This window comes from Rhopalosiphum padi, chromosome 3, assembly GCF_020882245.1.
Source record: "Rhopalosiphum padi isolate XX-2018 chromosome 3, ASM2088224v1, whole genome shotgun sequence".
NCBI lineage: Eukaryota > Metazoa > Arthropoda > Insecta > Hemiptera > Aphididae > Rhopalosiphum > Rhopalosiphum padi.
Genome location: NC_083599.1, coordinates 6,167,679 through 6,183,009, shown reverse-complemented (window position 1 = coordinate 6,183,009; position 15,331 = coordinate 6,167,679). Strand labels below are relative to the sequence as shown.

Here is a 15,331-nt window from a genome sequence, read left to right as displayed (position 1 = left end):
AACACGGTCTCCAGCGGGCGTGACATACGTTATCGATTATCACTTAATAAATAATATCAATATTATCACAGAGAAATATATTTTGTTATAATTTTTTTATTTATTTATTTCACAATAAACCAGTGTCAAATAACAATATTACAGTAGCACTTATTCATTTTACTAAGATTTATTAAAATACATAATAAATAATAGTATAATAATAATAAACATAATAAATAATTTGTTTCCATTTTTATAATATCGTAACAAATAATCAGATGACGGATACGGTTTTAACTTTTAGAGTCCAATACTTCATACTGTAGGGATACAGTAAACCGATCAGCTGGTTGAGTGTCGTTTCTATATTTTTCTGTGATAATAGGTATATATTTTCACATGTAATAAACTCGTTATTGACTATCGTTCAACGCAGTAATGATAATGAACTTTGTACCTGTAGGTTGAGTTGGGGGGCAGTCATCCAAAGGTCTACCTCTCTTAACATTTTTCGGACAAGTGCTTATCATTCTAAATAAATGGGTACTTTTTGTTTGTAAGGACTGCGGTATAGTTAAAAACCGTGGATTAAGATATACCTCATACCTTTATATATTCCGCAGTAAAAGCAGAGAATCATATGGCGTATAGAGAGATATCGAATATCAAAGACGGTAGAGAATAGAGATTGTGCACAGTTTTTTGAACAATATAATCCTTTCATATTATACCATAACTCTATCAATTACACAGCAGCATTCGATTTATAGAATAAAATATTTAAATAGTTCAATCTACAACCATTGGCGTAACTAGGGGGGCCTAGCTCTCTGTATTTATATTTAGCCCCCCTATAAGCCATAAGGTATTACGTATTATGTCCATGTTCAGTTTTAAAAGTTAAGTTATTTTTAATTATATAAATTACTGAAGCTTTATAAAATAATTTTTTTACTTGTAGTACATTCATATCATTGTATAAGAATTTTGTGTGGTATCTCGAGTCTTTTTTTAGAACAATTTTTAGTACCTATTTTATTTTGTATTTTTTTTAATGGATCAATAGTTGTTTCATATGTACCTCCCCATATAGAAATACCATAATTAATTATGGATTTAATTAATGCTTGATACACTACTCTAATTTTCTTAAATTCTAAGTTATTTAAATGCATACATTGTTTTTCTTAATTTATTTATTACAAATTTTGTGGTCATTCCATTTAAGATTATAACACATTTCTATACCTAAATATTTACAGTTTTAACTATTTTTACAAAGGTTTTGTATGTACATACATTTTGATTTTAGTTTAAACATTCATTTTCGTGTATACATAGACTTGTTTTATTTGGTTGATTCGAATTAACTATACAATGTGGTATTATATATGTTTTTTCTAAGTTTAGAAATAAATTATTTTCACATAGCCACTTTTGGATTTTACTCAATTCGGAATGTACACTAGCAAATACTTCATCCCAGGACTGGCCTTCAACAAAGAGTACTGTATCATCTGCATAACAAACTATTTTTCCATATGTATTCAAGTAATTAATTTGTTTTATATGCATATTAAACAATGTGGGCGATAGAGTTATTGTCCCTTGAGATACACCACTCATTATTAAAGTTTCTTCACTTAATTCGTTATTTATTCGTATTTTTGTTTGGAGATTGCGACATGTTTATCAAGGTCAGAGGTCGTGTCTGTTCGACGGCGATAACGCGACGTGTATTATAACGGCACTGGTGGTTTTACGCACTGAATTTATTTATATTTTGAAAGAAACGCTTTTAGGCGCACTTAAGTTTACAATTTTGATAATAAAATAATAAAAGCAACGGTGGACGTGTTTTTTTCTTTCTTCTTCTTCTTCTTCTTCTTAGGCTTATAGCGGTTTATTGAGGACCATCGCCGCTTCTAAAATGCCTTTCCACCTCTCCCTATCTAATGACGCTCCCATATCTAGCAATAGGTTGATCTTCTTTAGATCTTTTTCTACTCTATCACACCATCTTTGCCGAGGTCTGCCTCTTGGTCTTTTCCCCGTTATTTTGCTTTGCTTTCCATGACTTTCTTAATTAGCGTGTCTTCGGCTCGCCAGACATGACCTGCCCATTCCAACCTCTTTCTGATTAAGAACTGTCGTATACTCGGCTTATTGTATAGTTGCCGTAAATTTTCATTGTTCCTTCTTTCAAATCTTTCCAATTCATTGTTGTATACTGGTCCATATATTTTTCTTAATATTTTTCTCTCAAAGTTCTGCAGTTTTTCTTCATCCCCCTGGGTGCTAGACCATATCTCGCATGCATACATCGCTATGGGACGCAAGTATGCACAGTATAGGTGCTCTTTTGTACGTCTTGACAGTAGCTTGGAGGAGAGCATTTCTCTCATTGTGAAGTAACATTTTTTTGCTGCATTTATTCTCATATTAATTTCGTTATGCATGTTGTTTTTTCATTTATGTTTACTCTCAAATACTTGAAATCTCCTACCTGCTCAAAAGTAAAATCTCCTACGCAGAGATTACCCTTCGTCGTAGCGTTCCTAGTCATCACCATATATTTGGTCTTATTCTCGTTTATGACTAGTCCCATACTACTGCTGGACATTATTAATTTTCTTGCTCTCTCCTCGACATCGTGTTTAGATTCTCCTAATATGATAATATCGTCTGCATAAGCAAGCAGGGTATGTGTCCCTATTACGTCTATTTCTTTAGAGTCTGTTATATTTCGTACTACCTTTTCCAGGGCTAGGTTAAATAATACTTGGGATAGTGCATCACCCTGTCTCAGACCAGTTTTACATTCAAACCTTGTGGATAATTCTCCTAAGAAACGAAATTTGCAATAGGTTTGTTCATTACACATTTGGACTAGTCTCATTAATTTATCGGGTATGTCAAAGTTTCTCAAAGTTGTTTGCGGTTGATGCTGTCGTATGCCTGTTTAAAGTCCACAAACAGTATAATATGGAGGTCTTTATTATACTCGTAGTATTTCTCCATAAGTGTGTGGATGTGGTCTGTCGTGGACTTGCCTTTTTTAAAACCACACTGGTATTCTCCAACTATATCCTTCGCGTACATTTCAAGTCTTCTTAAGATGGCTATTGATAGCACTTTGTATGCAGTGTCCAGCAGTAATATTCCACGATAGTTTGTTACCTTCTTCATATCATATTCTTTTCTCCATACTTCTTTTAGTATAAGGTATAATTCTGTCTTAAGGTCTTTTCCCGCCAGTTTTAGTAGTTTCGGGTTAATTCTATCTTCCCCTGGCGCTTTAAAATTTTTGAAATCTTTGTTTTTTTTTCGTTATATATGTATAAAATTTAAAATTTTTGAATAAAAAGTCAAAGCGAGATCACAATAATTTTGCGGAGCGTAATAATACTTGCGCATCGAAAAGTGTGACGCTGGAAACTGGCAGATAATTGAAGTAAAAACACTAAAAACTTGAAAAAATTATATTGATCATGATCATTATACCTATAAACATTGAAATTGTTAGAAATATAATGTTATTACTTATAACATAACAATTTTCTATACAGGTATTTAAACAGAATAATTAACTCCTGGTCTCTCTCTCTCTCTTTATTTATATATATATATATATATATATATTTATGTTACATACAAAGTAACTAGATTGTCCAAGTACCATTATACAATTCGCGATGTGTACAATAAATAATAATCACTGTACAAATTGCGAAATGTACAATTTTATTATTGTAAGTACAAATCACAAAATTTAGAAACATATCATAAAAATTACAGTTTTTCGTATAAAAAAATATTATTATAAAACTACATATTACTGTACATTGTACACATTGTGATATAAAAAAAAATACGTGAATCTATAGTAATATATGTATAATATTATCTCTTATAGTCTTATGAGTTATAAGATGTGTTTCCTACGACGTTATGTAGGATCTAACATATTAGTCAAGGTTAAATACAATAAAAATGATAAATTTTATCTAAACGACCTTACAATACTATACAGATTTTAGTACGGACTAGTGCATTGTACGCGGAACTGCTGCAATATTTTAACTTATATTAGTGTGATTATAGTATTATACAATTGGGCAAAATCAGTGGTTGAAAATAATACTGATTTAAAATCTTTATTTGATGGAAAAAATTGAAAAATATTAATTTAAGTGTTAATTCAATGGCCATAGCTAATGAAGAAAATTACCAAAAAAATAATAAATGAGATACTTGAAGCTATAAATCGCAAAAATAAGACTTCATTAGACTAAAGACGTTTGAATTGCTACGATATTATAAAAGTAGGTGAATATAAAGTAGGCAATATATATAAATATATTCAAATTTAAAGAGTTATGATATGTTATTAATAGGTTATTCAAAAACAAAAATTATATTATAAAAATGCATAATAAAAATAGTTTTGTACATTTTTGAAGTTGTATATCTACATAAATTGATATTTAAATCAAAAATTAGGGTTAATATAATAGGACTATAAACTTGACTTGATATTTTTTGAAATAATGAGTGCCTTATATAGTTATATTAAATGGTTCATTGGTTCACTCTTTATATGTTATAGATCAAAACATTTTTTACATTAATCATTTTTTTTTTTTTTTTTAGTTGATGAAATTGCAGAAGATCTGTCATTGCATTTTTACTCGTCTATTGATAAAAGTTTTAAAATTAAGGATTGTCATAGTTTATACATTGCAAATAATTTCAAAACTGAACCAATTAGTGATATGTTAATTACTGAGGATGGAATACTTGTGACTGTAAAATTGTGTAGTAAGTTCATATTAAACTAGTTATTAATAACTATTGACTGATTTTGTTTGAGGGTACTTATGTGTTATCGTACCCCAGAACAAATACTTGGAAAATACTTTATTTCATTGTTTGAGATATAATAATAATTCACCATATCTTATAACGTTCCACTTCAATACATTGTTTTTACAACTTCCTAGAGAAATTATAAATGAGTTGTAATTAAAGCCGTCAGAGAGTTAAGTGCTACCTACTTGCAATTATTTATTTAGCAACAATGTTACACCCTGCGATCTAAAACTGGCGATAATATGTAAAAAAAGAAACAAGTTGCTGAAATATAGCTTACACTCACACAACCCAATCTCAAATAGGCTTCCTTGATAAATGGTGAGCTATTTACACTCCGATTATTTTACGGGTTGAGTCTACATCTAATCTGAGATCCATTAGACTTCGTATTTGGCAATCGCAATCAGCAGTCGAAGGAGTGACTAATTGTCAATATTGTCATCCTTAGTATTAAAAAGAGGGATATATGTATGCACGTGATAACGTTTATGTACTAGTCCCGCGGTGAACAGCTGTACATAATAATATACTAAATACCGTTTTTTCTGAGGTATGATAACACACGTACCATTTTTAAATTTAGATTAATTGGCTTTAAATAATAAAAAGAGGCGAAATAGATAACCGCATTACTGTACAGTATCGAATGAACCTTAGTAGCGTTGAATTATAGTCAAAGTAATATATGTATTAAATTAATACTTATTCAATAATAAATCAATGCATACGAAAAACGATTCTGAGCGAAGATGGTCAGTTGGACCATGGACGTCAGTCTATATTTAATAATATATTTGAAATACTTTTAAACTAATTAATTTTACTATTATTAATACTTACCACAAATTAAATAAAACCAGATAGTTCATTTTAGGAAAATCGTAAAATTGTAAACAAATTTTTGTACTTCTTGCCAGCCAATCAGTATGGCTAAGAAAAAAAAATTATTAACGCATTGAAAAAAATGTTATATAGTATATTCCAAATAAGAACAGACTTCGGCGGCGATCAGTTTATGTCGGGCGGCGGTCAGACAACACCCGTTTGTCCTAACCTATCTCCCACCTACCTGAATGCTTGCTGTGTTGTAAGGGCATGGACCAGTTGCGCCTAAAACAATATTTGTATTTTAGGTCAGTATACCAATTGCGCCGCTTAAATTTTAGGTCAGTACACTGATTGCGCTACTTATATTTTAGGTTCCTTATTTTTACATGGACATATGTAAGTTACTACACGGCGGAAAAAGTTACATATGTATATACACAATTAAATATAGCTAACTAATATGCATTAAAATATACTCAATTTAAAGCAAAACGTATACGAAATTACGGGAAAATACGACAAGCTACAAGCTGATAATAGTACCTATAAATCTATTTAAAATACATATTTTTATAAAAGTATTTTTATATACTAGGTGTAATGTAGAATAATATTATAAACCCTGAAAACAACTGAGCGCAATTGGTCTATCTATCTAAAAAAGACAGAGCGCAATTGGTATATCAACCCAAAAAAGACAGTGCGCAATTGGTATATTAAAAGGTCATTTTAAGCGCAATTGGTAAACTCTCTGTTGTAAAGCCACACTCATGTTCACAAGTTGGCCGCCGAAGCCTGTGCTTATTTGGAATAGACCATAGGCATTTACAGAATAAAATTGAAAAAATATCATATTTCTATAAATACAACAACAAGAGTCAATATTTTGTTGACTACTAGCTTGTATAAAATTTCCCTTTCTATCTTAATTTTTTTATTTTATTTTCCAACTATTTTAAAAATAATGGGGATTTTTTATTTTTCATACCTTCAAAGTATCAACAATTTTTAATATGTTACAAGAAACCACAAACCTTAAAGCATTTTATTGCTCTTAAAAACGATGACAGACAAAAAACATCATTGTAAAATCTATACATAAGTATTTATTTTTATTAAAAAAAAAAAAAAAATCTTAGAAATAAAAGAATCTGAATGTATAATATATCCAATAAACATTTTATGATACTATTATAAAAGCATCCCTTCTCCCAAATTGCGCCCAGTAGGCTGCTGTAGAATTTATTTCTTAATAATATGTATTATTTATATTTTTTATTAGCGCCGGAGATAGTCAATATTGATTTAAAAATAGAAAATATTATAAAATGTATGTTCTATACCGGTGAAAATTGTGCAATGATCATAAAGTATGATGATATAGCTCTTGAAAGTATATTAAGAGCTTTCAAAATCAAGGAAAATGACGATTTTTATGACCAGCATTTTAAAAGTATAAGACGTTATTATTTTTCCTTATTTATTATATTTATTATTTTGATAATTGTTGGTTTAGATGTCAATAGAAACGTAATGACCTCGTTTTTTTCAATTGAAAAAAACGAAAAAACAAAGTTCGAGTCATTACTTTCTATATTACCAGAACAAAAGGTAACGGTTATTTCCTTAGATCGAGTTATAAAAGTCCTTGAATTATATAACATGGATGAAAAAGAGGTATGTTTTTAAAGTTATTCATACACTATATATTTAAAATAACATACACTATAATTTACTAAAAGCTACAATCTAGAGTAGGTTAGGTTTTATTTTCTACATATCTAATTTACATGTATGTATATAATATATTGTTAAATTTAATTAAATACATTTTTAAATAAATAATTATTTTATAATGATACTAAATGCTTGATTACCAGTCTAAGGCCTGCAAACTGAGTGTCCGAGTACGTCAAACAATATATAGGTATATATGTACTATATAATATATTGGTCAAACAATTTTATACTTTTTTACTTATAATTTGATATTTGCCATACTCGGGTACTTTAATTATATTAATCTTTCTCCATCAAGCTATTCACTGGATATTACTTTTTTGTCACAAATTCTTATTGTAGCTTAGGGTACAGATTGTATATACCGTTTAAAAATTTAAAAACGTTTATCTTGGTAGAAAAACGAAGTTATATACGTCATTACGTTAATTGGTTAGTTATTACAGGCTTAAATAAAATAAATTTAAATAGAAGATGCACAAATATGCATTAGACTCTACATAGTCTACATTATGTAAAAACATACAAAATAAAAATTGTACCATTCTTATCAGTTAACAAATCGCGGCCATTACTGACTAAAATTTTTGTCATCTACAAATCCTAGTCGATCGACCTAAATCTCAAAAATAAAACATTGATAAATATGGTACAATTTGTTGGATAATAATTTATTTGTCATAATTATGTCACATTGAAAGCACCTCTTTTCTGCTTAATTAAAAAAAATATATGGTCACTACTTGACAAGAAGATATTATAAGGAAATTATTTTTAAATAATCATATTTAACATTTTATTAAGTGTCGCTATTGAGTGGCTGCTTTTTTCATGTATGTCCATATCATAGAATATTCTTTTTTTTAACACACATGATTATTATTTCACTTATTTACAGATTGTATGCTTTAAAAATAAAAATAATAATCATATTTTAATATGAAAATTAATAATATAATTGCTTTCAGCAGGATAGTATAAATGATACATAATATGTGTATTACTGTATTTAGTAATGGTAAAATATTTTTACACTATATTGAATGGTTACCAGATCATAAGACTAATAATAATAATAATAATAATAATATTTATTTTAGCAAACAAACAAAACAAAATACAAGATTAAAACAAGATATTAAAAACATGTTTGCAAGCTCATCCAATAAGCAAAGATATGCTTGAAGACGGATGAGCTGGGTTCATGTTTTGCGAAAATAAGTTTAAAAAGAAAAATTTATACATTAAGAATATTTAAAATTTAATATAGACAATGCAATGTATATTTACGACAAGGTCATAATAGTGTTAATAATATTAATTTCTTATACTTGTTAAAATTATCAAATTTAGTTAAATTAATATTATATTTTCGAAGTAAATTAATTCCTTTAATTATTGGACTCTGTGTTCCAAAATTAGTATAATTACGTGGTACAATTAAATTACAATTGTTTTTTATTCTTGTATTATAAGAATGCAAAGGCTGGAATTGACTTAAATTAACTTTATACATATATAATAAAATCCCCCGTTCATAAACTTGAAAAATAGATCTAACCTTTAACTCTGAGTAAATTAAGCAAGTTGGATACAATTTTGGTTTTCCAAGTATAATTTTAATCAATAAATTAACAGTAGTAGTTATATAACATTAATATGTGTGGAGTATGTACATCCCCATAATGAGATACCATACGAGAAAACTGATTGCGCAAGAGCTAAATAGATGATTCTAAGAGTTCTAATATCTAACATATTTTTGAGCAATCGGAATTTATATAATAACTTTCTAAGAAGATAATTTACATAATAAATATGATCAATAAATTTTAATCTATGGTCAAATTTTATCCCAAGATATTTAATACACTGAACTCTACCCAAAGGTAAACAGTCACATAGTTGATTTAAAAATTTACATTTATAAGAGTGCGCACATAGGGAAAAATTAGTGTTTGTAATATATGGAATATTCTTAATATTAAAGACAATATGTTTCGATTTAGATAAATTTAGTTGTAAATTGTTATTATCACACCAATCTTTTACTGCAGATAGACAGTTATTAGCTAATTTATATAAATTTTCATAGTTATGACTTTTAATCAGAATAACTGTATCATCAGCATAACAAAAAATGTCAGCATTTAGCTTTATATTTAAAAGTCCATTTATGTACATAATGAATAAGACAGGCCCAAGTACAGTACCTTGAGGTACTGAAAAACAATTTGTCTTTACATCTCTAAGTAATCCATTTATTCTTACTTGCTGAGGTCTGTCAGAAATGAATGATTTAATTAAGTTAAGAGCAATGCCTCTTACACCACTATATTCTAATTTTTTAATTAACAAATCATGATTTACGGAGTCAAATGCTTTTTTGAAATCGAGAAAAATGTCCATAACTTTCAATTTTTTATCTAAACTACTATGAATAGAATTAGAAGTTTTAGTTAAAGAATCAATAGTGGACATATTAGCGCGAAAACCAAATTGATTAGATGAAAAAAAATTATGTTTGTCTAAAAATGACATTAATCTTGATTTGATACATTTTTCAAAAATTTTTGAAGCCGTTAAAGTTAGAGCAATAGGTCTGTAGCTTCCACATTGTTTCCTATCCCCGGATTTAAACAGTGGTTAAAGGATATTTTCCAGAAATAAACGACCTATTAAAAATTATTGACAAAGGCAATGACATAGAGTAAGCTGTTTTCTTTAAAATAAAGTTAGATAAACCAAAATTATAAAATGAGGATTTATCAGGTATTTTCATTATTAGCCTAGAAATTTCGGAAGGGTCAATCTGATCAAGGAAAATTGAGTTAATAATATGACAGTTTTTGTTCATATTATTCCAATTTAGTTTTTCAAAATTATTTATTTGAATATCATCAAAAATGCTTTTACCAACATTAGCATAGTAATTATTAGATTCATTTAAAATGTCGTTTTATCAGATAAAAAAGATTTTTTAGAACTATTTTCAATGCAATATATAGGAGTTTCCTCTTTTTTGTTTGAGTATGTAGCTTCATTTATTAATTTCCATGTATTTTTTATATTGTTTTTAGATAAATAAAATTGCTTTTTATAATATATATTACGAGATTTTCTGATTAATGAATTTAATAAATTCCTATGTAATGTTTTTTTTAAATTAGATCAAAAGGTGCTTTTTGTTTTTTTAAGTATAATTTATGTCTATTGTTAATAGAGACCAGAAGTCCATTTGTAATCCAAGCTTTAAATTTCTGTGATTTTTTAAGTTTAATTTTGGGTACAATACATTTATTAGAGGCACTGATAATAAATTCATTAATTTTACTATCGAATTTATCTATTAAAAATTTAAAACATCAACATCACTGTCAGATAGAAAGTTATGCCAATTAAAAGATAATAATAAATTATTTAGATAAGAAAAATTACAACGTACATTAGCATTAATAGGTTTATCATTAGCTAATGACTATATTTGAAATTAATTGCACTAAACATTTGTCTATTTATCATAATAATATATAGACTTAAAAATATCCAATATTATGCGCTATTTATAGCACTTTGAAATGTTAAATATTATGCAAAATATGTTTTTGTCGGTCCCTAGATAATTCCTATACTCGTCCATCTATGTAAAAACCACCTTGGTTAAATACTTGATTTTTCTCTATCTAATCATTTATAAGACATTCTTTGTTCAGCGGGTAACGATACATTTTAGTAATTGTGAGATAATGAAAATAGGAATTAATGAAAAATACAGGGTTAATAGTAAAATTCTTTGTTAAAACGTATTCTCACAATTTAGAACAAAAAACAAAAATACATACTTTTATTAATATAAAATAAAAATAATAAAATAATAATAATTCAGGTAAAATGTATTTCAGTTTTAGTGAAATTCAATAATAAAATAATTATAGTTCATTTATAAATGTAATAATACCTATTAAATTATGTTTAATAATAATACAACTGTAAATAAACTATATTTTAACAACTTAATATTTTTTTAATTCCCTCATAATTCTTGACGCTCTAGAGTTCTAGAGGAGCGTTTTAAGCTAGTTTTATTTTTATTATATAATATAAAATACTACCATATTTTATTAAACGGAAAGATTTAAAACTATTATTTCAGATCAAAAAATTTGAAAACGAAGAATCACATATTACGTAAGTTTGGAATCTGTTAAAAGTGACAAATTTTATTTTTAAATTTATTATATTATTTTCTAGGATACTTAATGAAAAAATAAATCGACATACATTTACTATCAATGTATGTGAATATAAAACATTGAGTTCGGGACAATACATGAGTGAAAAGCTTGTTGATTACTATATTAAGTAAGTGATTTTAATTAAAATTACATAACTAATACTTATGGAAGTAAATCCATAATCTTATTACCGTAAGCCGTAAGGTATTGTTATAAAAATATTATTTGTATTATAGTTTTTGGTACAATTTTAAATTAAGTAAAGCGAATAAACGCCGTTCATGGGTCTTCAGCACAAGCTTTTATAATTCTTTAACAATGAAATTTTCTAATGAAGACGATAATACATCAAAGAATAGATATGAAAGAGTGAGACAAACAACTAAAAATGTAGATATGTTCAAGAAAGATTTTATTTTTGTACCTATTAATGACAAGTAATTATTAAAATAACTTTTAATTATTTGTATAATATATAACTTAAATTTATACTAAATTATTTTTTTTTTTTAGATTTCAATGGTTTTTGGCGGTTATATGTTTTCCTTACCTATCAAATGCAGTTAACTTTCTCGATGGAACACGATTAAACGTATCTGATAATATTATTAGTAAGTATTTAAAATTTAAATATATTATTGTGAAGGATAAATTAATATGTATAAACATAATATGAATGACAAAAATTGTCTTAAATTATATAACACTATTAATAATGGCGGTAAACATTTTTTTGGAAATGGTTTAGACAATAAAAGTTATGGAGATTAATTTAAAATTTAGTATAAAAATTTACAAACACACAGTGCCGGATTTAGGATATTTGACGCCCGGGGCTAATAAAAATGTAGCGCCTTTTATTACAGTTATCGGCATACTACTTGCATATTAATATTAATATTTAACATATTAAATTCTTATCAAATAAATCTTATGATATTATATAGTATACTCTGACATTATACTTGTTAAAATGTAAATAAAAATGAAACAGAAATTATATAAAGTATTTGAATATATTTAAAAATTAATTGAAGTTAAGAAAAATACGTTAAAACTAAAATTTTCAAAATTTTCAATGAAAAAAAAAAATTTCAATTGAAAATTCTCAAGCTTACATCTCTATACTTGCACATGTAATATGTAAGAAAAATATTTAACATTTTGTTGAATTTTGTTATTATTTTTTTAATTTCGTGTTGTAAGAATTTATATTTATCGAAGTTCATTTTAAGTAAATTATTATCAAACCAAGATTCTTGCATTTTCGAACATTTATTTTTAATTTCAATGATTTGTTCACTATTAGTGTTAAATTTGTTTATTGAGTTATCCTATTTAATTAAGAAGTTATCAATTTTTTTTCATCAAAATGTCGTCGATTCTAATATATCCTTAAATGAAATAGCAAACGTGTCTAATTTTTTTTTTAATTGAATTAAAATGGACTTAATTGACGAGTGCATATAAGTCAAATCAACCGCATTATATTGAACTATCAATATTATCACTTAAAATTTTATTTTTTTACGAATAGTAAAATTTTGTGTAGAAGAGCACATATCATATTTCCACTGGTTTATATATTATACGTATACCTAATTTATAAAAGTTTAAGATTTTATCAAAATCTGTGCATGATGGATGAAAACTTGATCCACATTTGCAGCAAGTGATTGTTTAATATGGTGAAACTGTTTGTTTACATACAATATACATGGAATTTTGTATAAATATAAAAATAAAAATCAGTTCTATACGACGACGCGATAAATACTACGCACGTACAATTGACAAAATTACTTAACAAGTTAGATGTATACTTATAAATATATAGACCTTAGAATACTAGAGTATAAGGTATATATGTGTATACTGTTCTATAATAAACTCTACTTAAAATAAATTTTTTTTGTAAATTTAAATGTATTTTCAATTTTTTGGGGCATATTTTGACAAAATGAATCAAATTTTTAAAAATATTATTCTACATAATTATTGTTATCAACGATTTTAGAATGAGGAAATCAAATCAATCCTCCTAAAGATAATAATATGACATTACATTTCATACAAATAATATTATTATTATAGTATTCACTTTACTTACAATATCTATATATTATTTATGATAATCATATTATACTAACATAACAATATTTTGATCTTGAGTAGTTGAAAGTTTATAATTGTTTATATCAAATTAATTATAGATCAGTATCCACAGAAAATAATTCAATTAATAAATGAAGATCGTTCTGAAGCTGATATTAATATTGAAGATTTTAGGATGTTTCTTTGGAGTAGAAGAGTAAGACTTTTTTTTATCTTTCAGATCAATGAAAATAATATTTTTAAGACTTAAAATTAGTAATTTGTGTTATTATTTGATTTGTTTGGATATTTTGTATACACATATTGATTTTAATTTGGAGTATGGATATTTTTTAGGATGTACAAGGGACTTTTTATGACAAAGATGTGTTCATGTTGAAAAACCAAAGACGTGTACTAGTTAAACGGTAAATTTATCAATCATTAATCTAAGTTAAAGTTATTAATGTTAATTTATTATTTAGGCCTTGCATTTTAATACTCGACTCTTCGTATGGTGGTTTTAATCGTGCTAGAGTCATAGCCACGCTACGTCTATGGTTACACGAAGAATATATTGCTAAACATAAAGGCAGAGTAAGAAACTTTAGTTCTAAGGTCATGAAAGGATCTTTGGTTAAAGTACCTCAGCAAATTAATAAAATAGATTCTAGTCTCTATATGATTCATTTTTTAAAAATGTTTTTCGATGTAAGTTTAATAATATTATCGTATCATTATTCATTATACATAAATCGGCTAAAATTCTTTTTTAGAAGCCGATCATCGACTACACTTTCCCAATTTTTCACTTGGAAAAGTGGTTCTTTATTGATGATGTGGTTAAGGAATCCCGAAAACGGAAAGAAGTCCTGGATACTATCAAATCTAGGATGAATGTACTTTTGCCGAATAATTACGAATTGCCAATTATCGAATTCGATGACTTTTAGATGACGTATTCTTTTTAACAAAGATATATTTTTAACGATTTTTTTAACTAGATTACATGTGTGTAAGGTAAAAAAACGTACTACTACTACTACTACTACTTCTGCATGTTATATTTAACCAAACATAAATTGTAAATAAATAAATTGATTGTAATATGTTGTATACGATTTCGATAAAATGTTAAATCCAGTTAGGTTATATTTAAAATTTAAAATATTATATTACTTAGAAAAAAATACTTATATTAACTAACAAAAAATAAGAACAAATGTAATGACTAATGAATATAACAATCTAATAGATTTTTATAAATAATATTACTTGTATACTTGTGCGTTTAAAAATACTTTTTTAATGTGTTATTATATAGTTTTAAGTTTGTAAAATTATATTTATAATCAATCTCACATGATGTGGCTCAATCTAATATAAATATTAAATGTATTAATTGTCTATAACTATAATATATTAATATATTATTATATCATGCTACTCAGTATATATATAAATATAGTAATCTGAGCAACACTGGTTTCCCTCCTTACACTATTCATGTTGTTCTTATATATCCAATACAATCAAATTTAATCTAATAAACCTTTTTTTTCCTTGTAAATCACTAC

At 26.5% G+C, this 15,331-nt stretch overlaps 1 protein-coding gene across 1 annotated transcript in view; it reads left to right on the top strand.

Annotated features, from left to right (window-relative positions):
• The window catches only part of LOC132924747 (uncharacterized), a 33,553-nt gene extending 18,672 nt beyond the window's left edge, over positions 1 to 14,881 (top strand). Inside the window, exons 11-21 of the mRNA XM_060989195.1 lie at positions 4,636 to 4,803; positions 6,968 to 7,138; positions 7,202 to 7,362; positions 11,579 to 11,613; positions 11,677 to 11,787; positions 11,897 to 12,097; positions 12,174 to 12,271; positions 13,874 to 13,971; positions 14,112 to 14,182; positions 14,240 to 14,465; positions 14,531 to 14,881. Coding sequence (XP_060845178.1) covers positions 4,636 to 4,803; positions 6,968 to 7,138; positions 7,202 to 7,362; positions 11,579 to 11,613; positions 11,677 to 11,787; positions 11,897 to 12,097; positions 12,174 to 12,271; positions 13,874 to 13,971; positions 14,112 to 14,182; positions 14,240 to 14,465; positions 14,531 to 14,707 — 1,517 coding nt within the window. The 3' untranslated portion in view covers positions 14,708 to 14,881. The remainder of the gene's footprint in view (positions 1 to 4,635; positions 4,804 to 6,967; positions 7,139 to 7,201; positions 7,363 to 11,578; positions 11,614 to 11,676; positions 11,788 to 11,896; positions 12,098 to 12,173; positions 12,272 to 13,873; positions 13,972 to 14,111; positions 14,183 to 14,239; positions 14,466 to 14,530) is intronic.
• The last annotated feature ends 450 nt before the right edge of the window (positions 14,882 to 15,331 follow it).